Raw genomic sequence first — 27,234 nt, forward strand, 5'->3', positions numbered from 1 at the left:
CTTGGCTCCTTGTCCCTAGAATGCATTCAAAGTTGTCTTTGCAAGGTTAGTCTGAGAAGCCACTTTTAACACGGATCAAGTTCTCAGTATGCGCAGATAAGGCAGTTGTGTGAAAAATCGAGTAACACCGAAAGGTCGATAGCGTCTTGCTTAGTATAGGGTGTCTGGGTGATATTTGTAGGATCTAGGTTGATGATTAGGATATGACGTCTTGGTCATGGAGTGCAGCCGACATGTTGAGTAGACATCTCTCAGCTAAGTTAGTCATCGTCGAGGGGAACTGTTCAGAGCCGACTTTGTGGCCTTGGAAAGATGCAAAATGTGATCAGAAACACCTATATGCTATCATAAGGTAATGTAGTCTTCACTGGCAGCAAAACAACGAGATCAATGACACATGTAGGCACGACACGCCGGACACTCCCTTCGCTCAGAGGATGTCACATTCTGAAGTTTCGGGTTGACATCAAGGGGATACGAAACATTCAGAAGATTAACGTGAGAATTTTGATATTTGTTTATCTCTCATTTGTGCCCTGGGTAGTAGGTATGTGAACATCATGTTAACACGATCTCGGTCACTTGACCTGGTCCGACCAGGAGCCACAAGCGTAGATACAGGCTCTGGTACATCCTATACTTTGCTATTGCCGATAAAGTCAGTCAATGAAGTATGAAAAAGGCATTGTTGGAGCCACTTACTTGAACGCTACTCCCGCGTCACTTGAACTTGTACCGGTTTGGATAAAAGTATCAGACCACACCTTGTTATATCTATAATACCGAATCGAATGTCAGTTCATTGTTCACGGCGTGAAATCTGGCTCTTGGGTATTGGGGATCACGAACCTATTGCAGATATAGTAAGGGTTGTAGGCACCGCTGGTGAGTTGAAGAACTCTGTAAAGGAAGACAGAGGCGCATTGATCTTCGGAGAAAGGACTGTTAACGATGATGCATGTTTGGCGGACGAGGTAAACTTACCAGTGCACTTGGAGAGACACCACTGCTCTATGCCGCTCGTCACTCCTTCACTTGCACTATCAGAAGTGGCATCATAGTCGGCACTGGCGACTCCATCCCGCTCCAAAACCTTAGTAAAGCCCTGGGGAGCATCACTCCACGTCGGCTTTGGAGGCGGTGATGGCTGTGCAGATGCCGATGACGAGGGCGCAGCCGACGTTGGAGCAGGACGAGAGGTCGAAGTCGGCGCTTCTGGAGCAGAAGTACTGGTGGGAGCTGCAGAGGCAACAGATGTTGCCTGGCAAGCACCAGCACCAGCGCCGCCTGAAGGCGCTGCTTGGCGGCGTCGACCCGCAGAAGAACCAGAAGCAGAGCATGCCAGACCGCGAGGGTTAATGCCGTTCCAGATGACGGCAGGCTCTCCTTCGACTCTCGAGTATGCCAATGACTTGACCATCTCCTTGACGTTTGTGGCGACTGAGCCTGGAACCTGAAGACGGGCCTTGTGCTCATCTTGAGACAGCCAGACTGCGATCACGCCAGCCACTGCAGGTGCGGCTAAAGATGAAGTACCGGTTAGAAATGTCTCAAAGCCAGCCAGGTTTGCGATGAATTGTCAAGTCCCTTGCTTACTTACCGAAGGAGGTTCCGTAAAGCTCTTGTGAGCCGGCAGAGCTGCCAGAGGCACAATCGACAAAGCCGGGGGCGGAAACAGTCAGTTGATCACCAGTGCCTTGCGAGAAGAATGCGCGATAGCCGTCATTCTCAGTTGCGCCCACGACGATGATGTCTGTGGTAGGTCCGAAGAGGGCAGGGTACTCCGTTACATCATCGACGCCGTATTGCTACGTAAGATGGTTAGCGAAAATAAGGAACCGAAAATATGCACGGGCTGTGGGATCCTTACAGCATCGTTTCCAGAAGCCGTAACGATGACGATGTCTTCTGCCATAAGAGCGACAAGAAGTAGCTTGTATGCTGTAGTGGTAGACGATAACTTGTCGGGAATGCCTGCCATAGATGGTTAGCATGTTGTCCGATATGCAGAGCAACGATGCCGAGTGATTACGGTCATCGTGTTGAGACTTACGTGACCCTAGCGACATGTTTATGACAGCTTTGCCTTCCAGCTTCTTCTGAAAAACATCGTTGCTGATCTCAATCAAAGCAGTGAAGATAGCGGAAAGCGAAAGGGTTCCCGGGAGTTTGACCGCAATCAAGTCAGCCCCCTTTGCAGTACCGTATGCAGGTCCGGCTGCCTTCGAGGCCACGCACGAACCGTGGTTCAAAAAGTCGGTCTCGTCTTTTGTCGCGCCGGGGGCATACATGAAGCCCTTAGTTCCTGTCATGCCCGTCCATTCCTGCCATGTGTCAGTAATTGGTCATGGACCTCGAGATGACGTTTGGATATGTCATACCGAGTTCTCGGCATTGGCGCCGGTGTCAATGACATAGATCGTGACTCCCTTTCCAGCTTCTGAAGCATATCCGAACCCAGGCAAGTCCGCAATGTTTGCTCCAGATGGCTGCGAAATTGCTTTGAGTTCATCCACTGCATCCGATTGAAGCGCAATGTCAGACGGGTTAGGAACACTTGTCTGTGGCGCGCCGGGTGAACCAGTGGCCGTTGGTTGGCGCGAAGCGGATGGGGGCGGGGCAGAAGACGACGGCGGTTGCTCTTCTTCCAACCTCTCGTCGGGAGTAACTCCGGCAACCTATATAGTTCTTAAGTACTGTGAAGGCTTATAGACAAGAGCAGGGTTAGACTTACACCAGGACGCTTTGACATAGTGTCAGCTTGCTCAGTGGTGATGTTCGCCTTGAACATGGCGACTAAGCCGGTGCGGTCACTAATGACCTCCCTCAGTGACCTGGGAGTAGCATCTCTTGAGAGTGTGCTGTTGAGATCTTGTATCTCTTCCTTTGTGGAGTTTTGCGAAGTGAGGATGATGTAGGGAGTTGGTACAGCCGTAGATGACGGTGTGGATGAAGATGTGGCAGATGTCGAAGTGGGTGCTGCCGACGTCGAGCTGGGAACTGACGGGGCAGATGAAGGGGGCTTGGATTCAGCTGGATCCGAGGTCTGAGAATACTGTGATGGGGCCGGATTCGAGATATTTTCAATCTCGGGAGTATCGCCGTTAGCCCCGGTGCCGATGATTGACACAACGGCTCCGGGAGCTAGTGCGTGGGTGACACCGGCAACCACAAGGGATCCGCCGCCAGCGCCAGCTACGTAGGTTGCGCCGATGACTGCAACGACCACCTCTCCACCAGAGATTGTCTGGGTTGTGGGAGCCGAGCTAGATGTTCCGATGGTTGTCCAAGTTGATGATACGCGCGTGGATGTTCTGGGGTCTGGAGTGATCAGGGGTTGTGTGGAAGAAGCTCTGGTGCTAGCTGGCCTTGTTGTGTTTGAGACAGGAGCCTGTCTCGCCATCATATGACGTCTGCTGTGCATTAAATCATTCCTGCTATCTTGATGCGGGAGAGACACGGCCCCGCTGCTGAATAATAGCAGGGTGAGCCCGTAGAGTAGGCCGCTGGGATGCATTTGAACGAAGGGAAGGTAAAGAATGACTATGCTCAAAGAGCGAATGTAAAGAATGAATGAATGTCTGAGGATAGTGAGCTATGGGAAGATGTGGACAGTGTCAAACGGCTTGTCTTTGGGTGAATATATAGAACCGTTGCCGTCCTAGACAAGCCATTAAGCCTGTCGGCGGCTGCTGATGAACTGCGGCCATAGCTGCCATCTCAACTTACCCGTCTTGGCCTAAAGTTTAGTCGATCAATTTACTGTCAGGAGAAGTTTGCGCCATATTAACGAGCAATCGTGAGAAAGCTCGCCCATGTGCCTGTGGCTCACTGCTAACTGTTGATGCGGTTATTCTTGGCCACGATGCAAGTCGCTTACACGATGCCGATAATTTAAACCATACGGACGGAAACTTTAATAATGTTTGGACTGGCAGCTCTAGCGGTAAAGCAGCCTTACAAGGCCATGACTCGGGGATGTAATAGAGTCAGGGCCCAGCTGCCCCTCCTTCAGGAATCCGCGGCTTTATGTGAAGCATGAATATTAGTAGGGTAGCAATAAGAGGCTGTGTGCCGCGCGCCTTCCACCCAAAATAAGCCGAAATACCCGTTAACGCCATGTTTCGGAATTCGCGGTTCCTTGGCTTGCGGATGAACCTGGAAATTCGTCCCCGAGCCCGAACCGACTGTGGGTTCATCTAATGAGAAGGCGCCAAATCATGACGTGATCGATGGAGTTCTAAATAGAAGAAGTGCAGGGTCAATCTTGCAAGTCCTCGTTATCGTGTTGAAGGAAAAGTAAAGCTCTGTTTTTTTCCTGCGGTGGCCTAGCGATGACTGCCATGAAAGAAAGTGAGCTGCGCAAGGTGCCAAGTGGGTGAAAGAATAGGCTGCCAGCCAACGCATGAGTAGCGCCTTCCTCATAGCTACTAGCACTGTTAAACATGATATTCCAATTCTACGCGTCTTAAAGAACATTCTTCAAGGAATAGACAAAAAAGAAAGATAGAATAGTAGAGTAGGAGAATAGTGAGAGTAGTAGGAGTAGTATAGATAGTAGGAATAGCCGGCATAGTGGTTAGGTATTGGGCGGCAAACTATTGTGTCACCCACTTGGGCACTTGGGTGTGTTCAGCGGCAGCGGAGGCATCGGAGAACTCGAAGTGAAGCTGAGACGCTGTCCGGAAAATGGTTGATGACAAACAAGCGGTCCATTATGAAAGCTATTACTAGATATTGGCATCGACCTGGAATCTCATTTAACGCGCCGATTTCTTAGCGATTCCTTGGCACACCCCCCCCCCCCCCTAGAGCGAGTCTTGGGGAACACACGACGGGATCAATAGCTCCAAGCATTATTTGCCATATTTAAAGGTGGAATTGCGCAGGCTTTTGTTCTTTATCATTATGTGGTTTACCTTAATGCCCGTTGGACTTGCCACTGCGTTATGACCTCGATTCCCATCTCGTGGTGTTGTCCGGCCTCTGGTTCCAGCACGCTGCACTTGATCGGACTCCAGAAGGACTGGACTTAATTATCCTACGCAACGCTACATACAACAAACTTATCACTCAAAAGGGCAAAATCAACGGACGATATTAGTATAAGTCCCTTAACTCCCTCTATTACTCATTCTTTGTTGCGGTCCACGGGGTTCCACGCCGCACCCATCTTCAGAAGATGCATGTGCCATAAGATATCATCCGTGACACATCCGGCACAACTATGATCAATCGACACATGCAATCAACCGTGTTGTGATGGCAGGCAACACACCGTCACACTTCACGCATATTCCTTGGAAGTATCCCGGTCTTCTGCCGACAATAGTGGGCCAAGGATGGCCCTATTCTCGCCGTTAAGGGATGCCGATTTCGAAGGATCTGGGCCACAGGAGTTCACCTGGGCTCTCCGATGCGTCCACTTACTCACAGGCCGCGGATCCCAGCCGATCAGCTGCAGGCTGCATTCATCGACATTGAGGCAAAGCCAACGCAAGTATGAGGCGTTGTCATATGCATGGTTGTTGTTGTTGTTGTTCTATTTAACGCCATGGCGGCAAGGGCGCAGCCGCCCTTGCGGCAGACCTCCCGGAGGGTATGTGGCGTGAAGGGTCGCAGGCTCTAGCTATATACTATATAGTACACGCCGTATCCTGACGTCCTCCAAATCTTGCTCGTGAGCTACTATGTGTTCTATCCATCCCTAGTTCCCACTGGTGCCCTAGTTTCGTTATAACCATCTGGTTTCTTAATAGAGGTAGTTTGTCGTTTGGAGGATAGGTTATGACCTATCTCCTAGTACCGCGGGCAGATCTTCTGGAAGAAGTCTGTCACGCAGAGGAAGGCCTGGAAGCCTTCAGAGTCAGTGATTAGCCCCTTGAAGTAGCGATCGAGGGACCCTATAGGTCCTACGGGCTCCTGGCGGCTGTAGGGGTAGAGGGTGGGCCACTGTTGCCTCCTCAGTAGGGTCTTTCGGCAGTAGACTAGATGGTCTGCCTCCTTAACCCATCCACAGGAGCAGGTGAGTAGTGCTTCTGTGTGGTTAAAGCGTTGGTGATATTGTGTAAAGTCCCCGTGGCCTGACCGTGCCGCGAGGAGGTGATGAAGGGCAGCCCTAGGGAGGCCAAGTTCAGGAGGGCAAGCAAGGGTAGCCTTGAGCCCTAGTTGGGTATAGCGGGGAGTTGCCTCTTGTTTCCACCATCGTCTATATTGGCGTCTTGGCCGCTCTTTAGCAAGCCACTTGATACCTAATAGAGTAGCTAGTTGGCCCCTAAGGACTGGTAGAGTTGTTCCCTCCTTAGCTAGGCTGTCTGCTTCTTCGTTTCCTTTAATACCTTGGTGCCCAGGAGACCAATGGGTTTGTATATCGTGTATCCTAGCTACCTCCTGGATCTCAAGGAAGGCCGCTTGTGAGGAGTCTGGGACCTTACCGCGAATCCCCTGAATAACGCTGGTATTGTCGATGCAGATGTGTATAGGCTGGCCTTGGGAGGTCTGAAGGGCCCGTCGGAGCCCAGCCCTCGCCCCCTCCGCCTCACCATCAAACACTTCTGCTAAGCCGAGACGGCCGCAGCCCTGGGCTATACGTTTATTGTTGCGGTAGATAACAAAGCCGAACCCTGTAGCCCCGTCAGGAGCTTTGGAGCCGTCTGAGTATACGACTGTATGCTGACCTGGCACAGTCTTGAGCCAGGCCTGGAAGATCCTAGCTGCTACTTCCTTCGTCTGTGTAACTATAGGGTCATAGGACCCTGGGAGGTATTGCGGCTGTAGGAGCGCTGGCCTTGGACACTTAGGTAAAAGGCCAGCTGTTCTTTGAAGCCTGGTCTGTTGCCGCCCTGACTGCAGCAGCCTTGGGACCAAGGGATGCTGTTGGTCAACCTTCTGCAGGCGTATAGCGAAGCGTAGTCGCGCTGCTTCGAGGGCTACCTCTGCTGTGGGAAGGCCAGCGTCTCGGATGAGGCTACTGGTCGGTGTGGTTCTCCAGACAGGCAGGATAGCCCTTGCTGCTGCTGTAATAACTTTGTTAAGTCTACGGGCCAGGCCCTTCTGTCCTGTACCAACTGTAGGTATCTGTAAAGCAGTGCTACTGCTAGTATTGGTGCCGCTGTTTAGGGCTGGTTTGGTTAGGCCCGCATACCAGGTCTCAACTCCATACAAGGCTGTTGGAAGGACACAGGCAATAACCGCTTGTCGTACTGCGGCTGCTGGGAGTCCCCCTTTGGTATTTGTTAGGTGCCGTAGGAACTGGGCTACCTTCTTTGCCGCTGCCACCTTAGTTTCGACATGGTGACGGAAGGTGAGTCTCTTGTCGAACCAGACTCCTAGCCATCGTACAGGCTTAGTTGAGGCCTTAATAGTTAGGCCCGTCGCCTGTATATCTGGTAGGTCTTTTGTCTGGTTATATTTCCTGCTGAAGTGGACTGCCTCACACTTAGCTGGGTCAAAAGCAACCTTGTTATCAGTGCCCCAGTTAAGGATATGAGTGATCTTTTGGCCTAGGGCTATAGCATTTCCTTATAGCGACGGGCTAGTAACTACTAAGCCTATATCATCCGCATAGCCAAACCGTAGCTCTTGATCGTCGGCTAGGATATCCGCTAAATATAGTAAAAAGAGAATAGGGGATAGTGGGGAGCCTTGTGGTAGCCCACAGGATAGAGGGAAATCCTCTGTAGTTGTATCCTCTAGCCTGACCCGGGCTGCTCGGCTAGAGGTAAAGGTGAAGATCAGCCTAATCAGATGACTAGGCCAGCCCTGCTGTCGTAGCCTGATAATAAGTCGGTTTCTTAGGACAGAGTCAAAAGCCCCTTTAACGTCCATTGTCACAAGAGTTGCAGTGAGCCCTGAGTCTAGAGCCCTCTCGATCTCGTGGGTCAGACAGGCTGTTAGGTCGACTGCAGCCCTGCCTGGTAGTGCTCCAACCTGCTGTGGGCTAGCAACCCCTTCTAGGATAGTAAGGTAGGCCATCCTTTTTGCTATTAGCCGCTCTAGGCCTTTACCTAAGCAGGATAAAAGGGATATCGGACGCCAAGACCCAGTCTTCGAGAAGTCTGTTTTCCCTGGCTTCTGGATCATGACAACTTCTGCTTTGCGGAACGGTCGAGGGAAGTGGCCTACTTGAATACAGGCCTGGAAGAGCTGCTGTATAGGCCTAGCTACTGATTCCCAGGTGTGTTGTAGTAACTTTGTAGTAATCCCGTCAATCCCAGGGGTTGTAGTCTTTGTTAGAGTAGCCTGGCGTACTTCTTCCATGCTGACCACATCCTGCCAGGGCATTAGACGCCGTGCAACTACTGGGATAGCGAAAGGGTCCCCAGGTAAGTCGTCTGTAGCATTAAATCTCTCTAGTAAGGCCTTTCGTAGGGCCTGGGCTTTATCGTAGCTGTTGTCGATTGTCTGACCTTCCACTATAAGAGGCGGGCCTTTAACAGCTAAGCCAGCCTTCCGCCAGCCTACTATCTTATATAGGTCTTGGTCTGTCTTAGCCCCTTCGATCTTAGTAGTCCAGTAAGCGCGTTTTGCCCTTCTAACAGTTGTTAAGAAGATCTTTTGCTCCTCTAGGATGGGGGGAGGTATAACTAGCCCAGGTTCCTGGGCCTGCTGGCGCCTAGCCTCGATAGCAGCTCGGTGGGCTTCTGCACACTCTTCTGTCCACCAGGGGGCTCCCCTACCCTGATTTGTCCGTCTCTTACCTACAGCTTGAATAGCTGTATAGAAGAGGCTGACTAGTTGGGTAGCTAGAGTGTCCAGCTCTGCTGGACTAGGTACTTCCCCTAGGGTAGGTAAGGCTGAGGATCCAGCTCTTACTAGGTCGATAAGTCGGGGTAGGGCTGACTCTGGGACTGAGAGGTGGCCAGTCTGGCGTTTCTGTTCCTGGGCCTTGCCTATAGGGATAGTTGTTGTGATAGCTTGGTGGTCAGCCCCTGGGTGCAGGTGTGGGCTAATATAAGCCTCAGCAAAGGGGATATTTGAGAATGTTAGGTCGAGGGTATGCCTATGAGTATGGGTAGGGACCCCAACCTCCCCAATAAACGAAAGATCGTAGCCTTCAGCCCACTCTGCAATATCGTCCCCCCGATTCCGGCTAGGGGAGCCTGGTTCCCAGGTAGGGTGGCGGGCGTTAAAGTCCCCTGCTATAAGGGCTCTTTCTGGCGGATAGTATCCTAGGAGAGCAGTAGTCGTGTGGTTTGTCGGCTCACCTGGCGGCCTATATACGTTGATAATAGTGAAGTTGCCAGCCTTAACCCATAAGATATCTCTCGTTTGGGTAGGCCTTTGTTGCTGTATTTGTAGTCTTAGACTCTTGCGTATATAGGTCATAACCCTAGGTCTTGTATCTCTGTTGTTCCAGAAGTCAACTGGGATATAAGAGTTATAGCCTGGGTGTGTGTTGATTTGCATCTTATCTCTATAGCCTATCCAGGGCTCCTGGATCAGTACTATATCGATCTGATCCGCCCAGCAGAGCTCTAGGAGAGCTGTATGAGCTGGGCTTCTCTTCCCCACGTTACACTGGGCGACTCGTAGTGCCCGTGGGGAGGCTGGCCTGAGCCTACTGCTCTGAGTCGAGGTCGAGGTGGGTGTAGGCATTAATAACGTTGTAATCAGGCTTCTGCGCCACCCGCTGAGCCCTGATGCTTGAGGTAGCTAGGGTAGGTTGGCTGGGTAGGGGGGGTAGGACTGGGTCGTCAGGGGCTTGCAGCCCTTCTGCTTCAGCCCCATTCTCATCTTCATCCATGCTGCTACAGCTAGCCGCATCACTAACGTCCGCTACAACAATTGAGTCCTGGGTAGGGGTAGGGGCGCGTGGGCGCTTTGAGCCGGGCTGATGGCTCGTTAGGCTGTTGCTAGGTTGCTGGGTGTTGCTGGCTTGGGTGCCAGCCTGGCTGCTCTGATAGAGGGCCTCATAGGCCTTCTGACCAGCCTTACGGATCCGGGAGAGTTCCTTCCGGTCTGGGAGGGTAGGGGAGCCGTTAACCACTAGGGGCCTTGCTGGACAGTCCTTATGGTTAGCTTGGAAGGGGCCGGAGCAGTTGGCGCACTTCGGTCTAGCTATGCAGGGCCCAGTCTCGTGGGATCCCGAGGGCCTGCTACAGTTGCTACAGAGCGGCTGTCGGTTACAGTATCGGTTCGAATGATATCCCTGGCATCCAGGGTCGTGTCTGATTAGGGTCTTCTTCTTTTGGATAAGCTGAGACCTGCTGCTTTGGTTAAACAGTCTGAAGGGTGGTACTTCCACAGAGAAGGAGATGACCCAGGAGACTTCGTTTGTAATAGGGTTTACACCTAGCCGGGATTGCTGGGCCCGGGTAGGCTTACGTCCTGTTTGGGCAAGGACCTCATCTTCTACCAGAGTAGCTGGGTCAAGGGCGTCGCCATCAAGAGTCCACATCTTAGCAGGGCAACGTGGGACGACGTAGGTAAACCACTTAGTAGGGGTCTCAACCTTATAGGCTCCAAGACACTCTGCTAGTTTCTATTTGTTTGCAAGGAGGGCTTGCTGGACCTGCTTATTCAGGGGTCTCAGTGAGTAGCCAGTTGCAATATGGTAGATATGTGGGATATCTGCCAGCTGGAGCCTAAGGGCCTGGCAGACTGTCCGGCGTAGGGCGAAGGGGGCGTGCTTCCTAGCAGCCGCTAGGCCCTCTTCTGGGATACGGGTAAAGACCCGGAGGTCCTCCTTCGGTTGGGATAGAGCCTGGGCCCGGGTCTCCGTCAGACTCTGTGTCTGGACTTCGGGCCGGGTGGGGATTCGGGTACGGGTCGGGGCTACGGCCACGGCTGTAGTCGAAGCCGAGGCTGCTACGTCAGTCCATTTCCGGCTCGGAGCCGGAGCCGTAGTCTCGTTACCCATAATCCTCTTCAAGGCTTGGATTACATAGGTTGTAGCTTCTTTTGCAATCTGCTTCCTAGGCCCCTCAAAGCAAGAGATCACGTTGTCCACAGACTGAGCAATAGCCATAAAGACGTCCTTTCGGGCTTCATAGTGCTTAGCCTCTTCATTAAGAGCTGTAAGGACAGCTCCAGTAGCTGTCCCAGTCATAGTCGAGGGCCCCTTAGCCGTTAAGGGGGTTGTTGTGGGGGCGTCGGGCTGGCTTCCCACGAGGCTGGGCCGGAGTGGCTGGGCCTCGGTTTCGCGGCGGCGTTTAGCCCTTGAGGATGGGGGCGGCTCTGAAGAGGGTCCAGAGCCTCGATCAGGGCCGGCCGAGGAGGCCGGCAACGGTCCAGAGCCCGCCGGAGGCTGCGAGGCCATCGCGGGAGAGCGCCGGAGGAGAGGTGAAGGGTTTTCAGCTGTTAAGGATTTTGGTGGTAGCCCACTTATTACACTAACAGTAGATGCCAAGAAAAATTAGGCGAGAGGAAGTTGTCATATGCATGGGGCGACCCGACGAATGATGTCGAGATTTTGTTGGAGGGACAGCCGTTCATGATCACCAAGAATCTAAAGACGGCATTGCGTCGTCTACGGTTGACGAATGAAGACCGTATGTTATGGATCGATGCAGTCTGCATCAATCAACACGATCGCGCCGACGTCAATCTCCATGTCAAGAGGATATGGTCGGTGTACAGATACGTGTCGAAAGTCATTGTCTTTCTTGGGGTGGGGACAGCCGATACCAAACACGCTGTCGAGCTGATAAATATCTTGTCAAGGGGGGGGGAACAGGGCTTAGCCATCGACGCGTTACATCTTTACTATTCACCAAGAATGCTCAGCCTGCAAAGCAAGCTTTACGAAACTTGATGAGCGGTGCATGGTAGAGCAGAGCCTGGATCATTCAAGAGTTCTCAGTTGCGATGGAGGTTGCCTTCGTCTGTGGTGACCTTGAGTGGTCCGGTAAATCCTTTTCCGAAGCATTGAGGACGCTGGTAGATGTCAGATTTAACGCAGCCCTGCCGCGCGGTCAGGAATACTTCATGAGAGAGATCGCTTCGACGCCAATAAGTCATCTGATGACGGCCCGCAGAGACTACCAAGACAGCCATTCGGAAAATTCCAAAGGCGCCCCCCAAAAGAGACCCGCTCAGTCTTCTCTACAGGTTTCGGAGCTTCAAAGCTTCAGACCCCAGAGACAAGGTATAACTACAGCTTGTTCCATATAATCGGAGAGGTCTCGCTCCTACAACCAGACTACAGCCACCCGGTCAAAGATCTCTACATAGATGTAGTCAAAGCTTCCATCACTTCATCGGAAACTCTCGAGATTCTCTGTCATCACAACAGGACAGAAAGCTGCATGCCTGGCTTGCCAACCTGGTGTCCTGACTGGACCGTGCAACGAGGCCAGAGAATTCTCCTGTGGCAGAACGATTACGCAGCTGGGGGCGATGGGAGCAAACCATCGGCAAGATTCGAAGGAGATGAGCTGCAGCTGGACGGCACGGTCATGGATAGAATTGAGTGGGCGGTGCCGTTCGAGCCGAAGATGTTCAGGAAACCCGGTTTGGTCTTTGATCAGATCATGACACTCCAAGCTCGGGTGTTAGAACGGGCGCCTGAACTTCCCAAAGAGAGGCAGACAACTGCATCGTTGGTCGACACATTCAGAAGAACTCTGGTGCGATCTCGCGTCAGGGTAAGAGGGCCGCGTCACGAGGCGACGGTTCTCGGTCAACATGAAGCTGACAAGTTTTGGGATGCTTGGTACAGTTCGATGATCGCCATTTCCCCTAAGAAAGACAACACAGACAAAGCATGACTTTTCCGCCCTCAAAATTAGCGAGGTTTTGTAGGTCGCTATTGGCAAACGACACATTAACAGATGGTCCCATACCCCTTCCAAAGAAGGCAATTAGATCGTCGGGGCAATGCCAAGCACCGAGGCCCCTTGAGATTGCAGCCCGGAGCTTAACCCCGCAAGGAGGAATTTCGACTATGCTACTTTAGTCTAGTCTCAACGGATAGGTGGCTGATTGCAACATGCCATGACTATCTCAGGCCGGGGGCTGGGGATATAAAGTGTCCACAGGGCGTTCTACTCCCCACAAACAGGCGAAGGTCGTTCATGCGCCGGCCACCTCCACGCCCTGTCCAGTTCCAACTGCTTTCTTCTTGAATGCTCTTGGTCACGTTTGACTATTCTATCCACCACATCCGGTCAACTCATTTTTATCAAACAGAAGTGATCCAGTAACTCCTATCATTGTCTGTCAGCTTAAGGTACTCATAGCTCCCGAAAGACCGAGGTAGAAGAGCTCATGTCGTCATGACTTTAAGCGATATCACCCCTGTCCCTGCACCATGGAAGCTCAAGGGCGACGTCTACGTCTTCAGCTTCTGGGTACCCAAGAAGCAGGCAGAACACCCTCCAACGATCACGTACTCTCCGCTTGAAGCCAACTCGGCCTTCATACGCCCAGAAGGTAGCCGCCCCCTAGGCGGAATCAGCATGATACAAATCATCCGTTATACCGAAAGTCCTGTCGGTCCCTATGATGAACTGATCTTGAGTCCGGGGTTTCATGAGTACACGGTTGAGGAAAACGGCAAGCGCATCAAGAAGAAGAATGCAAGAATCACGAGGATATACGTCTCGCAAAAGTACACGTGCTGGAATGGGCGAAAGAGTGAGTTACCTTGGCCATTTACCACGCCACCTTAGCTCGTTGCTCACAAAAGAGGCACACAGATTGGAACATTCCTAAACATCTAGCAACTTTCGACTGGGCAACAAATTCAGATGGGAGCACTGCTGTGAAGGTATTCCCTCACGACACATCGGGTGACATTATGGAGTCGGCAGCAAGCACCACGCCTTTCTTCCAAGCCAAGTTCAAGTCTGTCCCATATGTGCCATCGTTTCCTCTCTCTCTCGATGTCCTGAAATATGTTGGCTTGGACGCAACTCTCGTCCAGCCTCCACTGCCCAAGGGAAGTGGAAGCCAGGATGAATTACCAGGAACCGACCGCTGGTGCAGCATTGCGCCAGGCCAAAACTCGAAGAAGACGAGTCTAGGTTGGTTCGATATCCGACAAGCTGATGAAAAGGGCCACATCATTGGGGAACACGAAAACTTCTGGCCTGGACTTGGAAGGTGGCAGATTGGACTAAAGATGGAAGACTCAATTGTCTCCTTTCCCGAACCTAAACATTGGGATGCGCCGAAATCGGTCCTGTAATTAAGTCTCATGTCTTCAGGAGCGGGGAGTAATGGGACAAACGCCTCTGAGGTGGTAGGAGAAATCCAGAATAAGTACCTTGGATATCGTACCCCTCATGTAGGAAGACAGCAGCAAGACTGATTTGGGAACTTTTCCGCTCGACAAAGCCTGCCGACCCGTTTTGGACTGTTTCACCCACATCTCTGCATACATGTACCCGCCAAGGGGGCCACGGCTCGTCTGCAGGGGATAACATATGGTTGTGACTCAAGCTCCTAGTCTGGCTCCGGCGAGAGTGATCCCGCCGATTCTCGCGAGGCAAGGTACCATTGCAGCACGCTCAGACGCAAGAAACGTGGGTGTTCATCTAAGCTTCATGTCTTACATGACGATATGGGCGGTAGTGGGACCCTACTACTTGGGACGGCTCGAAGCGAGTGCCAGCGGTCTGACGGACACAAAACTATAAACACCCAGTCACCAGAATCCGACATGAGTCAAGACCACCTCGTTGACTTGGCCGAATCGCTGAGGATTGCGGGTTAAGATACGTTGGAGGTGGAAGGATGCTCTCCATTGAGATAAAGACTCCGGGTTATCTAGCTTGCACTGAGCAAAATTACCCGTCATGAGGCGTCTTGAGTTGAACAATGATCACCTGCATCAAGAGCGACTAGAGACTCATGACTCCATTTGGGGCGTTCAGAGTTTTGAATATCAACTGTCAATTCATACCTGACACTCAGACTGAGTCAGGGAACGATTGATGGTGGTGTAACAGGTGTCAAAGGAGGATGTGGTCATAAATCATAAATTTCACAGGATATCTAAAGTGCCGAGCTCTCCACGCAAATGGCAAAATCTATCAAACTCTAAGCCCTGACTCTTTCCTGACCAACCTTAGCAGCAAGCTCCAAGCCCTCAGCGACGTCGCCGGGCTGAGACAGGAAGGGGGAGTGGGAGGCCTTGGAAGAGAAGGTAATGGCGGTAGGGCCGAGGAGAGTGGCCATGCCCTGCTGGACGGCGAGGGGGATTGCCTTGTCCTCGTCGCAGAAGAAGAACATGGAGTCGATCTCGTGCCACGGCTCGTAGGTAACGACATCGTCGAAGACTTGAGCGGACTGGTGCTGCAGCTGCTCAATAGCCTTGGCGCGGGTCTCGGGCGCAACATCGTGGTAGAAGATCTCCTCGGGAGTCTGGGCGTAGACATAGTTGCCCTGTAAAAACGTGAGTTTTGGAATTACACATGCGCACGGTCTTCCAGCATCATCTTACCTCGAACTTCATCCACGGGAGGAACTGGCCGCCAAGCATCTCTTTGACGCACTTGCCCTTGGGCACAACGAAGGCGGTAAGGTAGACGAAAGTAATGACGCCGCCCTTCTTGCCCTCCTTGGCGCGCTGCTTGTAGCCAAGACCCTCGACGGCATTGGCTCCGACAAGACCGCCATAGGAGTGCACAACCAGGACGATCTCCTTGCCCTCATCGGCGAGTCTCTGGAGGACAGTTCTGACAGCGTTGGCGTCATCTGTCAGGCCCTTGGTGGGGGGCTCAGCACCGACAGAGGGGTACTCAACGGCCTCAACGGGGTAGCCGCGAGACTCAAGAAGTTCCTGAGCGGGCGAGTAGCAGGTCTCCTTGTGCCACGCACCGGGTGCGAGGACGAAAGTGGGCTTGGTGGTAGACATGGTTGATAGCGTGTGGGTTGCGTGAAAGAGTTAAGCGATGATAGTGAGCTCGGCAGGGGAATTTTCCAGAAAAGTCAAAAGCTTGAATCATTGACTGGCAGAAGGAAGATGCTGCCACGTTATTAAGTCTGAGTGATATCTGATCGTGGGAGCCGGCGCTCAACTCGCGTCTGCCCCTCGCCTCACCGCAATCCATCCTTTCCCCTCTCCTCTGTAAAACGGTAACCTTGCGGCCCCGGTGATATCCCTGAAAGACGCGCCTTTAGCACGCCTTTAGCTCCCCGGAATCCCAACCCGGAACTCGGGAAACCCTGGATAGAGTCCACTAACGTACGGCAACTGCCACATCTCTCGCGAGAGCTATGGAGTTGCGTGCGGGTCTAACGACTCATAGGCTTCGTTGCGTCACACTCAATGCGGAGCACTCTTCAGCGGCACTTCCCAACGGGGTCGAATTGTCCAGTAATGGGTCGAATACAGATAGTGGAAATTAGTAAGGAGGTATAGACCCCGGTGGCCCTACTTCTACCGCCCAGTCAACTACCCTCACGTGATCTACGGCGCCTCCGGTCGCAAGCAATTGCTTGCCATATTATACGGGATTGGTAATCATATTCATTTATACGTAGGGCACGTATGGCACTTTAGCGTACTTAATTATACGGCTACCGTAAGTCTACTGAGAAAAAGTGTTTTGGCGGAGTGCCTCTTGCAGTCTGCCGTAGATACCGTTCCCGGACGACCATGTTGGTGACTTTCTTCTTAAGGAGTCCTTGACTAGGGACACTTCCGATGATTTCCTTGCCAAGTTGACTTCTGCAACGATTTCTGACAACAGCGTCGTAATAGGCGACCCTGGCGTCGTATTTACAGGCTTCACTTGGAATGTCTGACCCTCAGTCCACGTGTAAAACGAGAGGGCCTTCGGAAGCAGGGTATCGATGGAGGGGTTGCGCGACGATCAATGACCTGGGCTGTCTTTGTTGGGGTGACGTTGGGCAGAAGCAGTGTTCAATCCACAACTACGTGGGGGCTGACATCGTCTTTGCCTGCTGCCTCTCCGGCTCAGAAAGTTTTTGTCATGAATATATCCGTACTTAGTACTCAGCTAGTTCATACCGCGCCAACCGCTTTCGCAAAAACTAGGCATCTGAGACTGGTTCTTACATCCATCAGTACCCTCAGTCATTTGGAACAGCAAGATCAACCACCGAGAGTCACAGAGATAATCTTCAACGAGATGGCAAATTCTACGAGGTTGCTCGGGCAAGATTCGCGTGTATCGACAATTTTAGACACATCGTCAGGTCATCTCGAAGATTGACACAGCTGATTAAGGCAGGTACATGTAGAAGGAGAGAACGGCCTTTGGCATGATTGATAAGGTCTATGAGTGACCAGCATTGTCCGCTTTACACGTTGAAGGTGGCTGGGGTTCAGTCACCTTCATGCAGTCTTGATCGTAAACGGTTCATGCGGCTGTTCCAAGAATGAAAGGCTGAGCAGATAGATTGGAGAGTACTGTCTTTGAGCTATCCGTGTCCGGTTCGGCCTGCTGCAATGAAGCGGCGCGGGCGCTGACGAGGCCCCCCGGGAAGAAATAGGGCTGAGCGATATGTGATGCAGGCCATCCTCAAAATAGTTAGAGTATACCGGCGAAATGGTCATTCGTGGGAGGATTCTGACATGCAATGACCAATAGACTCACTCCGCCTTGCGGCTTGCCTTGTGGAGGCACACTGTTGCATTTCCAGCTTGGCAGAAAGGCGGGCGGAGACCTCCAGTCACCCTAGATCTTGCTTTAGTTCTAGTCTGGCACACTATCTTCATTGGCTTGACGTCGGGGCTGCAAAATTAAGCTTGCTGACTACATGCAAGATCCTCCACGAAATCCTCAAATATCTAGGTTGTCCAGAGATATCACCAACGCTTACTACCAAACTGAAAGCCCAAAAAATATGTGAAATGGTATCGATTATACGCAGCAGGTCTGGCCCCAAACTCAACTCACGGATAGAACAATGGGTTTAGTAAAAGATGTTCACAATCTACAAGGCAGTGTGACTCGGATTCGAGAAGCGAGGCAGCGAGCACTGGACGTGATAAGACGAGCCATGGTCTCCATAGCTACTATTCAGACGGGGAGTAGCACTAGAAATGTTCTACAGCGGGCCAGGTTAGACAAAGGGGCGGCAAACCAACAATGTAGTTAAACTGAATGTTTTGTGGTATGGAGTATCTCCTGACTTCATAAACTTGTGAACATCGGTATGTCTCATACTCTCAAAGACGGACTGGATACATTTCAACTCATGCGTGTAGACTTATCGCCAACTTCAAAATTTGTTTAGTGGTGCAGACAAAATTAAGTAGTGCGCGCCCTTGAAAGCGTGCTTGAGCAAACCTGTAAAGTAGTTTCAAGACCAGTGAAAGACCCATTTCTGTCTGTCCGTAGCAGTAACCTAGCAACTGCAGACTCTACCCTTTTGTCGACCTTGGTAGACTGACGATGGTTCCAATCTATCCGGATCTGGCACAGTCAAGGTTGAAGAGGATGGTTGCTTGTGAGAATGGGACGATTTACCAATCTGTTGGGGACGGCGTGTTTTGACATTAAAACAATCACGAGTGCATATGCACGATATTGTGGGCAAAGCCGCAGCCAAGACTGACTGTCTCACCGTGTCACAGATCGATGCGCTTCCGTCCAACGATTGGCTCCAACAAGCGGCGTCAGCTTTCGATCCAGAATCAGCGAATTGGACTATGCCACATTCCGTCATGCGTCACGCTGATTCTTGTATTCGTTTGGCTAGCGCCGCATTTCGATTTCAGTTGAGTCCCAGGGTAAGCGGGCATCGGTGAGACTCCCCAGGCAGCCTCGTTTCTGCCTGAAGCTTCACGCGGCTTCGTGCGTTGCCTCACAAGACATTACGAAAGACTCTTAAAACCAAGGCTAGCCCCCAATTTACTGTCATTATTCGAGACCTCCATTACTCAATTAACCTTGGAAAACAATCATGAGCGAACTCTTCAGGCTCACCAAAGCCTCGCTCCTCACCAGTGCTACTGGCGCCACTGATGCAACGTCCCAAAAGCTATACCAGGGACTCAACGACTTCTTGGAACGCACGACACCAGGCTTCAAATTCTTCACAACGTGGCTCAAACTTGACATCACCACAATAATCCTTCTGATTACACTAGGAGGAGAATTACCAAGGGCGTTGACGGGCATTCAGAAGCTGGGCACTCAGATCTACTGGTGGATTACCCGATTCTTCACCGCCTCCATCTCCATCGGCAGTAACGACAAACTCAACAGAGAGGTTCTCAACTGGCTAGGAGCCCACATTCTCACCCGACAGGGTACTCGCATATTGACAGCTCGCACTGAGGTGATCCAGAACGAGGCATGGTACTATCGGAAGCCCATCGAGCGAGACGACCTCCACCATGAGAAGAGGGTTCCAGTGCAATATCTACCAACCTTTGGCACCACCTGGTTCATATATGAGGGAGGGTTCTTCATGGTCCGAAGAGTGTCTAACATACGCGCCGGCTCTGCGTACACCGGCGTTCCCGACGAATATTCTGCCGCCCCGGAGGGCAATGAGCCGCTCGTCGTGATGCGGTTGGGGCGCTCCATCCAACCTGTCAAAAACTTTCTCAACAATTGCCGACTCTTTGCGGACAAGCAGCGCGAGGCCTTCATCACAGTGAGAGCAACAAAGAGCCAGTACAATCAAGAGACCTGGGACACCACTATCCTCAGGCCGATACGTCCACTAGAGACCGTGCACTTTGATGAGAAGACGAAGAGAGAACTTGTCGATGACATCGAGACGTATCTCAATCATAAAACCAGGAAGTTTTACACAGAAAGAGGGATTCCGTACCGGAGAGGTTATCTCTTCTACGGACCTCCCGGTACTGGCAAGACGTCTCTTTCTCTTGCACTAGCAAGCTACTTCAACCTTGAGCTCTACCTACTCCATATTCCCAGCATTAGAGATGATAATGACTTGGAGAACCTCTTCACCGCGCTGCCGCCGAAATGCATCGTCTTGCTAGAAGATATTGACGCGATTGGAATTCAGCATCGCAAGAAATTCGACGCGGACGATTCATCATCAGACGACAGTGACAGCAGTGACAGCAGCGCAAGATCATTTGGACGCTGCCGCTGCACTTTGTCGGGTCTTTTGAATGTCTTGGATGGAGTCGCGTCCCAAGAAGGCCGCATCGTCTTGATGACGTCAAATGTGGCTCATAAGCTTGATAGAGCCCTCGTAAGACCAGGCCGTATCGACAGAATGATCTATCTGGGGAACATCTCTAAGGGTAGTGCAAGGGGCATGTTTGAGCGCATGTATCGACCACACTTGCTAACCGAGACTATCTTCACGGACAAAGATGGTGAAGCTCTTAAGCCGCAAACTTCGACATTCGACAAACTAGCAGAAGGATTTAGTTCTCAAGTCCCAGACGACATATTCACCCCGGCTCAATTACAGGGGTTCTTGCTCAATCACCGCAATGCACCAGAAGAGGCCGTCAAGAGCATTGCTGCGTGGGTTGTAGAAGAAAAGGCCGCGATGGATGAAGCACAGCGACGGAAAAAAGTGGCAAGTGAGCGTAAAGTGAGGAAGAAGAAGGCCCTCAAGATGAAGGCGCTCAAGGCACTCGCTTCGGACTCTGACGTCGAGGAAGCGAATGAGAAAGCTGGCGAAACGGAGATGAAGAAGGCCAAAGGGGCCGTGGAAAAGAAGACCAAAGGCGCTGGCGACCAACCTCAGAGTGCTCCGGTCGGCACGGAAGAAGCAGAGAAGGTATCTGAGGAGGCAGAGTCGCCAGTTGAAGGCAAAGCGCCAGTTGAATAATTGATGATAGGAGTAAACGTGGGGCGAGCGACCAGCATTTTGCATGGCATTGGAGTTACGGCAATTTCTTGAAAGGGATCGTATTTGAATCGGAGTTGTTTTTGATCATCAGTACGGATAATCACCATAGTAAATACGAGCAAGGCAACAGCTTTCATGTCGACTTAATAGGTCTAGTGCTGGTAGCGCTAAGCCGGCGTCAATCGAAGATGGCTAGTCGATGCGGCACTGCAGGAGTCAACGGCGCCCGACTTGAGGAGACGACGCATGGAACTCCGCAAGAATATTTGAACTCCACTCTCTTCCTTACATGTACCGAAATTCCAGCATCATCTTCCGAAAAGGTCCTCACTGGCGTCATTGTATTTCGATCCGGATTGCGAGGCGAGGGAACCTCACTGGCCCGCAAGGATAATACCTTGTGGCCTTGAACGCTCTTTTCCAAGTATATTTTCTACGCTCACTGACACTTAAGACTTTCTCAATCATCGTGTGCAGATATCTAACTTGAGCCCATCGCGTCAGAGCTCTCTACGCACATTCAGATCATGCATTTTCCGCTCGTTTCAACTCTTTCGGGAGCTCTTTGGCTCCTGGGCCACCTCCCTAACGTGGTCGCCGAACTCGATATCAGCAGCCCGGACAGCATCAAAGAGTCATCGCGGTCACTTGCCAAGGACCTGATGACTTTTTACAAAGGCGACGAGTACGGAGAGACGCCGGAATTGCTACCGTGGTCGTCTGAGTACAATAATGAATACTGTTGGTACTTGTGTGGCAGCTTCTTCGCCACCTATCTCGACTACTGGCATTTGACAGGAGACGACACTTACGGGGCTACAGTTAGCAAGGCACTTCAGTTCCAAGCTGGAACTATCAGCGATTACATGCCTGATAACCAGACTGCTACCCTCACCAATGATGACCAGTGTTTCTGGGGCACGGCGGCTCTCCTGGCTGCCGAGTATGGGTTCCCCGAGGTGGAAGTGAAACCCAAGTCACCAAGTGGATCAACCTTGCTGAGAATGTGTGGAGGACTCAAGCAGCACCTGACCGCTATGATGATACATGCAACGGTGGCCTTCGCTGGCAATTTCTTTCTTGGAATGTTGGATATGAATGGAAGAATAGTGAGTAACGGTGTTACTGTGATAAGACTAAATGCAGTTGAAGCTGACTTGGCGTAGCGGGCTCCAATGCTTGCTTCTTCAACCTAGGAGCCCGGCTTGCTCGGTTTACTGGGAACATGACTTACTCGGAATACTCTGACAGGAGGTGGGAATGGCTCACTGGAGTCGGTTTCGTTGACACCCGCAACTGGAAGGTGTATGACGGGGCTCGCGTAGAGACCAACTGCACCAAAATATCTAACCATCAATGGTCGTATACACCAGCTATGCTCATTCAAGGCGCATCATTCATGTACAACAACGTATGTCTTCCTGACGGAGGTCGAAAAGCTAAAGACAATATCACTAACACTGGCTTAGACCAACGGCTCAGACATCTGGCGTGACCGTGCCCTGGGACTATCTGATACTATGTTTAAAGACTTCTTCCCTTATGGCATTATTTTTTGAAGCGGCTTGCGAATCGGTCGTGGGTCTTTGTCCGACCGATACCCTTTTTTACAAAGGATATATGCACCGGCGGCTCTCCTCAGCCACTCAACTCGCCCCTTTCTTGGTAGACAAATGGCTTCCGGCATTGAAAACTTCTGCTGAAGCTGCGATCAAGCAGTGTGAGCCGGGAAACTCGACGGTCAGCAATCGCTGCGGCTTCTACTGGGACAGCGGCAAATTTGTCGATCCTCAAGTCCACAATACTACTGGTATCGGAGAAGGGTTGAACGTTCTAGCTGCGGTTTCCAACCTACTCATCAGGGATGCCAAGGAACCGATATTTGAGGCCGTTAGAAGTGGTGGAAGCTCTAGCAACTCCCCGAGTGGCACGCTGGGGGCTTCATCGCCGACTTCTACAACCTCACAGACAACTACGCCAGAATCAGGAGGTGGGCAACTTGAAACAGATTTCAAGATGTCCTTGTTCCTTGGGTCAATCATACTTCTAGCCTGGAGTCTCTGATTCTCGGGTGACGGATCGAGAGTATGTTCGAGGCATGCATTTATGTCTTCAGATGGAGCGTAATGAAGCGGCAGAATGGTTCCATGGCACACGGGCAAAAAGCGCAGGTCTCGAGATGAAGTTGAAGAAGAAAGATGTAGAGATTACGATAGCAAAACACCAGTTTGCCACTCATACATAGTAAAAGACGACCCCCTTTCGCCCTTACGCCCACCCTAGTCAGTTCCGTGACATGATGCATCATTTCGTCGTAAGCGTCGTAACCAAAACCCAAGCCCCGCCTATCTATGAGACCTCCTAGCTTGACCAGCAAAGCCCAAATATTCCTGGGTATCCTGCAGTATAATGCCAGAGTCCTCTTCGTTATCCATGAGATACCTCGGCATCGTCGCCGATCCCATTCCGATCAAAGTGTTGTGTATATCCTTGGGGTTGATTGTGTCTTTTGAGTAGTGACCTTGAGTAGGGTAGTCGAAGGGGAGGACCTGGTCAGTGTCCATGGTGTAAGAGTGGTAGTCGGATGGAACAGTTGAGACGACGTCAAAGACCGGCTCAAATGCTTCAAAGCCTGCGGCGTTGAGTTCGTCAAAGTCGTCCACTGTACCGGAGTGGGAGTAAGTCTGGTAGTCTGTCGGGAGCTGCATGCCCGCGTAGTCAGCCTCGATAGGCCGACTCTTTGATCGGGTCTTTCGCGATTCTCGTGATGATGATGTCATTCCGGAAGTTGTAACGTGTTGTGTAGAGTCTGTAGCAAGAGACATGTTGTCCATGCCCCAGTTATGGTCTTGGTAGCCAGAGTTGTGATAAGTGTGATGTGAGCTGTATCCGTTGCCGTTTCCGACGGTCCGGCTATATCCACCGGAGCTCGCAGAAGGATAAGCACTTGAGGCATCGGTAGAGGATGCACTCGGGCTCGATCCGGAGAGTCTCCGATACTCGCGGGACCTCTCCGAGTCGGCATCGCTTCCGTCAGAGTCGTAGTGTGCGGCGTACCCCCTTTCCCATCTGTCCACAGCCTTTTCCATCGCATCAAACATGAGTTGCGTAGGCAAAAGACAGGGAGAATAAGCGTCGTGGTCTGTGCCATTAAGTTAGCTTGCCATGCCGGCTATTAGTAGTATACGCGCTCGAGTTGACTTACAAATCTCCACTTTCTTCGCCCAGTCCTCCTGTCCGGGGTAGAGCTTCATCAGAAGCTTGTGGCGATACTTGTAGTCGAGCGATTGTCCACTGGCTCTCACGGAAATGTTCTCCAGAACACGTTGTTGGTCTTCCGAGAGCAATGGGGGTTCGTGAGGCGACCACACCTTGGTGCAGCTGCGCGAGTGTGATGACTTGGATTCCGCTGGCTTTGAGCCGAATCGGGCTCCACAGTGATGGCACTGCTTGTCACTTCTCAGATGAACTCGCTTGATGTGCTCGCTGGGTTGGGTAAGTCAGTACGCCATACCTGCATGACCTCGACAGGGGTCGTAAACTCACATCAATTTACCGATCCCACCCTTGATGTTTCCATCAGTACAGGAGTTCCGGACATGAGTGAATGCTGCCGGGTTTTTGATAAAAAGGGGGCAGGCCAAGTTGACGCTCTTCTCGTCGACGTTGTCCTTGGATTGATGGCGGTGCAGGGGAAGTCCCATCTCCCTCCTGAGCTCCGTCATGAGGAAGTCCTTCATGCTGGACCAGCCCATCGGTGACTGGGGGGTAGGTTGCTGGATGACATCGACAGGCACATTGGTGCTAAGTTTGGGACGCTTGACCTCCAAGACCTGGCTAGACTTGCCGCGAGTAATAGACTCACGGCTTCGCTGCCGGACTCGCTTGCTGTTCTCGCCCATGATTGCTAGATGGCCAAAAGTGTGGTTTTCTTGGCTCCTGAAACGCTGCGAGGTTCTCTGTGACCTCTTCTCCTATCTGGTAAATGCGCTGAACACGATGTTCAGTGACTTTGGCCTCGGTTTTGAATCCTTGCTCGGAGAGCTTGATGAGGTTTGCCGGAAATGTGGCTTGCTGTTCCCGAACCCAGGCTTCTGTGAGTCTGTTACTTGGTCCAATGTACTTTGGGTCGCTGCTGACAACCGAGCCGAGTGAAAACGAAGGCTGTTGCTGCCGTGTAAAATGACCCTGCGATCTTGTAGATCTACTCTCGACCAAATCGCCAAAGTTAGTTCAACTCTCAATGATTATAGCGTAGTTCCATGGCCAAGGATACGGTCCGGCTTACACCCGATTGGGGATAACTAACCTCTTTGGCGTGTTGTTGAGCACCATTCGGTTCAAGTCAGATAGTCATGGAGAGTAGCCATCAACCCGGAACTACACACAAACGCGCAAATGCCGGACCCTAGACGATGGGAAAAGACAACAAAGAGTCGCGAACAACTTCAGGATACTCTGGAAAGTGAATTCGGAATGAGAAAGAAAGAGGGAGTCGATTCATGGCTCAACGGGGCGGCTTACGACTAAGAAGCAATCCTCGATCGCAATTGCGATCAGGGCATCCTGGCCCCGTCCGCCACCGCCAACAAGTGCCGTTGGTCGCAATTGAGAATGTGAAAGGGGCCCAAGATAAAGCAAACATGTCTGTTGAAGCCATGGATTGATTTCCAATCGATTTGAGGCGATTTGGGTGGGTTATGGTTGTTCGACATGGCTTCACGGGTGGTCTGGGACGGAATTTTGGCAACGGATCTCACTACATGGGAAGTTGGAACCCAGCAACACTGTTCAACTCAACTTTTTTCATATGTAAAGACTGTTCAATATTGTTTCTGAATAGTCTCTTTGTGATTGGTCGTGAAATGACGAGTATTGATTTGCTCTGGCAACTTGCACACTCACTTGGCGTCAAAGGGGAGGTCTGGGAGCCAACCGCCCGCCCTCGCGTCAAAGAAAACCACGATTACATGTACCCGAACAACACTGAAAAGCTTTCCGATCTTTTCTACCACGAATTTGAAAACTGAAACTAGTGCCATTACTTCAAGTCGAGCCACAATGAGCCCTAGATCATCGTCCAGGGTCGTTTAACTGGTGATCCTATGGACGTGCCCTCGGAAAATTAGCTCAATAGCGCTAGACTCATCCAGGGACCAGGAGTCTGGAATGCTTCTATTCTACTACGTGGAAGGTCCGGTGTTGCATCGGCAAGCTTCAAGAGAAGCAAGAGAAGGACGATAGACTTCTTCACCGCCTGATTTAAGGTTTTTTACGGGAGTTCTCAATGGACGAACCCTCTCTATGTGGAACAGCCGATTGATTCCTGTTCCGAGCCTACGGTCTCGTGACAAGGGGTTCATGCGGGCGATCTTGGATCAGGGTTGACGACTTGACCATCACGAAGGGGGATCGCAAAGTCATGTCGCAAAGGAGCAGTTGCACTGAATCTGGAGATGTGAGAGTCCCGAAACCCGGGGTTTCGGCAGAGTAGCGGTCAGAAACTGTATTCCCTTGGCGGAAACGGCCGTGTGAAGGGCGCGTTTGTGCAGGCCTACTACTAGTGGCCAAGCGGACTGGATCTCTCTGTTCCCGGCCGTCGCCTTTTTGTTGCTTCGGATACTTCGACGCGGGGTTGGTGTTCCCAACGAAGGAGAAAAACAGCTGCCCTGCCCTCCATCTCTCTACCACACAAATTACATAAACCAACCACTCGTTTCGATTCTTTCGACATGGATGCCCAGCAGGATGATTGTCACACCCTTGCTTGGATCTGATCCACCAAAGGCCGATTTGCTCCGTGTCCCTGGATCTGTGCTCCGCTGGTCCCATAGCCATCGATTCCGAGTCGCTGGGTCGAGGTAGGACAAGACGTCTTGCCATTGGAAGAGGCGCAGCAACCTGCGACGCTGCCCCTGATTCCGATGGGGTCTTTGAAGCGGTGTGAGCATGCTCGAAGCAGTCTACCCATGACCGCGGTACCAACAACCAGGTTTGCCAACAGCGAGATTAGCATCCCGGATCCTTCAAACCCCAGTCTTCAATCTGCGGCGCAGTCTTGCTCGTAATTCGCGCTGGAGTCGCTGCTCGTTAGTTACCAAGGCCTTCGCGAAACGTGACCAACTGACCTTGACGAGACGAGCAATTGCTGGATCGGATGCAGGCTGACATAGGACGCGCAAGATCATGCAGGCGCAATCTCGTGAACGAACAAACTGTGGATGATCGCACGGTATCAAGACCAATCCGTGTTGTCGAAATCAGACGTCGCGACATGAGCCAGAAGCGGCGCAGGGAATCCAGCCTCCACCTGGCCATCCACAGAAGGTCCTCAATGCACTTGTCCTGTCTCCGGGTTTTGCTTCGATGGGGTTGGCGCTGATCGTGTCTGACGCTCTCACATCCTTGGGGAGATGCCGTCGGAGGGTCGCCGAGAGACTGAAGAGGGCGCGCTGATTATAGCTCATCGGGCCACCGCCCTTGACAGGCAACGGGCACCGATAGGTTAAGATGTGTCTTGCGACACGT

The 27,234-nt window shown here is 51.7% G+C and overlaps 9 protein-coding genes across 9 annotated transcripts; 4 read left to right on the forward strand and 5 right to left on the reverse strand.

The window, feature by feature from the left end:
- Positions 1-396: 396 nt before the first annotated feature.
- On the reverse strand, positions 397-3,490 carry BDP81DRAFT_361180 (peptidase S8/S53 domain-containing protein). The gene is made up of 11 exons (XM_060586418.1): positions 3,412-3,490; positions 2,735-3,000; positions 2,382-2,678; positions 2,054-2,324; positions 1,871-1,974; positions 1,601-1,808; positions 1,327-1,521; positions 985-1,215; positions 850-928; positions 703-774; positions 397-644 (listed from the first exon to the last, which is right to left on the reverse strand). The coding sequence occupies exons 1-11, from the start codon at positions 3,422-3,424 to the stop codon at positions 635-637; spliced, it is 1,746 nt and encodes a 581-aa protein (XP_060438261.1). The 5' UTR covers positions 3,425-3,490; the 3' UTR covers positions 397-634.
- Positions 3,491-11,808: 8,318 nt separating this feature from the next.
- Positions 11,809-12,710, forward strand: BDP81DRAFT_455476 (uncharacterized protein; the record flags this gene model as incomplete). Its single annotated transcript, XM_060593066.1, has 2 exons — positions 11,809-12,088; positions 12,142-12,710. The coding sequence occupies 2 exons, from the start codon at positions 11,809-11,811 to the stop codon at positions 12,708-12,710; spliced, it is 849 nt and encodes a 282-aa protein (XP_060438262.1).
- Positions 12,711-13,001: 291 nt separating this feature from the next.
- On the forward strand, positions 13,002-14,250 carry BDP81DRAFT_153958 (uncharacterized protein). The gene is made up of 2 exons (XM_060581933.1): positions 13,002-13,578; positions 13,641-14,250. Exons 1-2 carry the CDS (start codon positions 13,218-13,220, stop codon positions 14,129-14,131), a joined length of 852 nt encoding a protein of 283 aa, XP_060438263.1. The 5' UTR covers positions 13,002-13,217; the 3' UTR covers positions 14,132-14,250.
- Positions 14,251-14,985: 735 nt separating this feature from the next.
- On the reverse strand, positions 14,986-15,802 carry BDP81DRAFT_466186 (Alpha/beta hydrolase fold-1; the record flags this gene model as incomplete). The annotated part of the gene is made up of 2 exons (XM_060594367.1): positions 14,986-15,330; positions 15,389-15,802. The coding sequence occupies 2 exons, from the start codon at positions 15,800-15,802 to the stop codon at positions 14,986-14,988; spliced, it is 759 nt and encodes a 252-aa protein (XP_060438264.1).
- Positions 15,803-18,763: 2,961 nt separating this feature from the next.
- Positions 18,764-20,945, forward strand: BDP81DRAFT_441779 (P-loop containing nucleoside triphosphate hydrolase protein). The gene has a single exon (XM_060591621.1). The coding sequence runs from the start codon at positions 18,823-18,825 to the stop codon at positions 20,683-20,685; it is 1,863 nt and encodes a 620-aa protein (XP_060438265.1). The 5' UTR covers positions 18,764-18,822; the 3' UTR covers positions 20,686-20,945.
- A 288-nt stretch (positions 20,946-21,233) lies between these two features.
- Positions 21,234-22,770, forward strand: BDP81DRAFT_485614 (family 76 glycoside hydrolase; the record flags this gene model as incomplete). Its single annotated transcript, XM_060595168.1, has 5 exons — positions 21,234-21,671; positions 21,710-21,815; positions 21,873-22,117; positions 22,176-22,203; positions 22,268-22,770. The coding sequence occupies 5 exons, from the start codon at positions 21,234-21,236 to the stop codon at positions 22,768-22,770; spliced, it is 1,320 nt and encodes a 439-aa protein (XP_060438266.1).
- Positions 22,771-23,051: 281 nt separating this feature from the next.
- Positions 23,052-24,608, reverse strand: BDP81DRAFT_455481 (uncharacterized protein; the record flags this gene model as incomplete). Its single annotated transcript, XM_060593067.1, has 3 exons — positions 23,052-23,848; positions 23,912-24,192; positions 24,253-24,608. 3 exons carry the CDS (start codon positions 24,606-24,608, stop codon positions 23,052-23,054), a joined length of 1,434 nt encoding a protein of 477 aa, XP_060438267.1.
- A 1,313-nt stretch (positions 24,609-25,921) lies between these two features.
- On the reverse strand, positions 25,922-26,699 carry BDP81DRAFT_154012 (uncharacterized protein). The gene has a single exon (XM_060581934.1). It carries the CDS (start codon positions 26,587-26,589, stop codon positions 26,044-26,046), a length of 546 nt encoding a protein of 181 aa, XP_060438268.1. The 5' UTR covers positions 26,590-26,699; the 3' UTR covers positions 25,922-26,043.
- Positions 26,693-27,134, reverse strand: BDP81DRAFT_154023 (uncharacterized protein). The gene has a single exon (XM_060581935.1). It carries the CDS (start codon positions 27,022-27,024, stop codon positions 26,797-26,799), a length of 228 nt encoding a protein of 75 aa, XP_060438269.1. The 5' UTR covers positions 27,025-27,134; the 3' UTR covers positions 26,693-26,796.
- Between the last annotated feature and the right edge of the window lie 100 nt (positions 27,135-27,234).

Source organism: Colletotrichum phormii, assembly GCF_030913505.1.
Source record: "Colletotrichum phormii strain CBS 102054 chromosome Unknown BDP81scaffold_37, whole genome shotgun sequence".
Lineage (NCBI taxonomy): Eukaryota > Fungi > Ascomycota > Sordariomycetes > Glomerellales > Glomerellaceae > Colletotrichum > Colletotrichum phormii.

Bases quoted from the DNA above. Each gene is read 5' to 3' on its own strand.
- BDP81DRAFT_361180 (XM_060586418.1), bottom strand. The intron at 1,975-2,053 runs GTAAGTCTCAAC...CATCTATGGCAG, and splicing joins AAACATGTCGCTAGGGTCAC to GCATTCCCGACAAGTTATCG. The intron at 1,522-1,600 runs GTAAGTAAGCAA...CTTCATCTTTAG, and splicing joins GCTTTACGGAACCTCCTTCG to CCGCACCTGCAGTGGCTGGC.
- BDP81DRAFT_153958 (XM_060581933.1), top strand. From the start codon at position 13,218: ATGACTTTAAGCGATATCACCCCTGTCCCTGCACCATGGAAGCTCAAG. The intron at 13,579-13,640 runs GTGAGTTACCTT...AGAGGCACACAG, and splicing joins GTGCTGGAATGGGCGAAAGA to ATTGGAACATTCCTAAACAT.
- BDP81DRAFT_441779 (XM_060591621.1), top strand. From the start codon at position 18,823: ATGAGCGAACTCTTCAGGCTCACCAAAGCCTCGCTCCTCACCAGTGCT.
- BDP81DRAFT_154012 (XM_060581934.1), bottom strand. From the start codon at position 26,589: ATGGCAAGACGTCTTGTCCTACCTCGACCCAGCGACTCGGAATCGATG.
- BDP81DRAFT_154023 (XM_060581935.1), bottom strand. From the start codon at position 27,024: ATGGCCAGGTGGAGGCTGGATTCCCTGCGCCGCTTCTGGCTCATGTCG.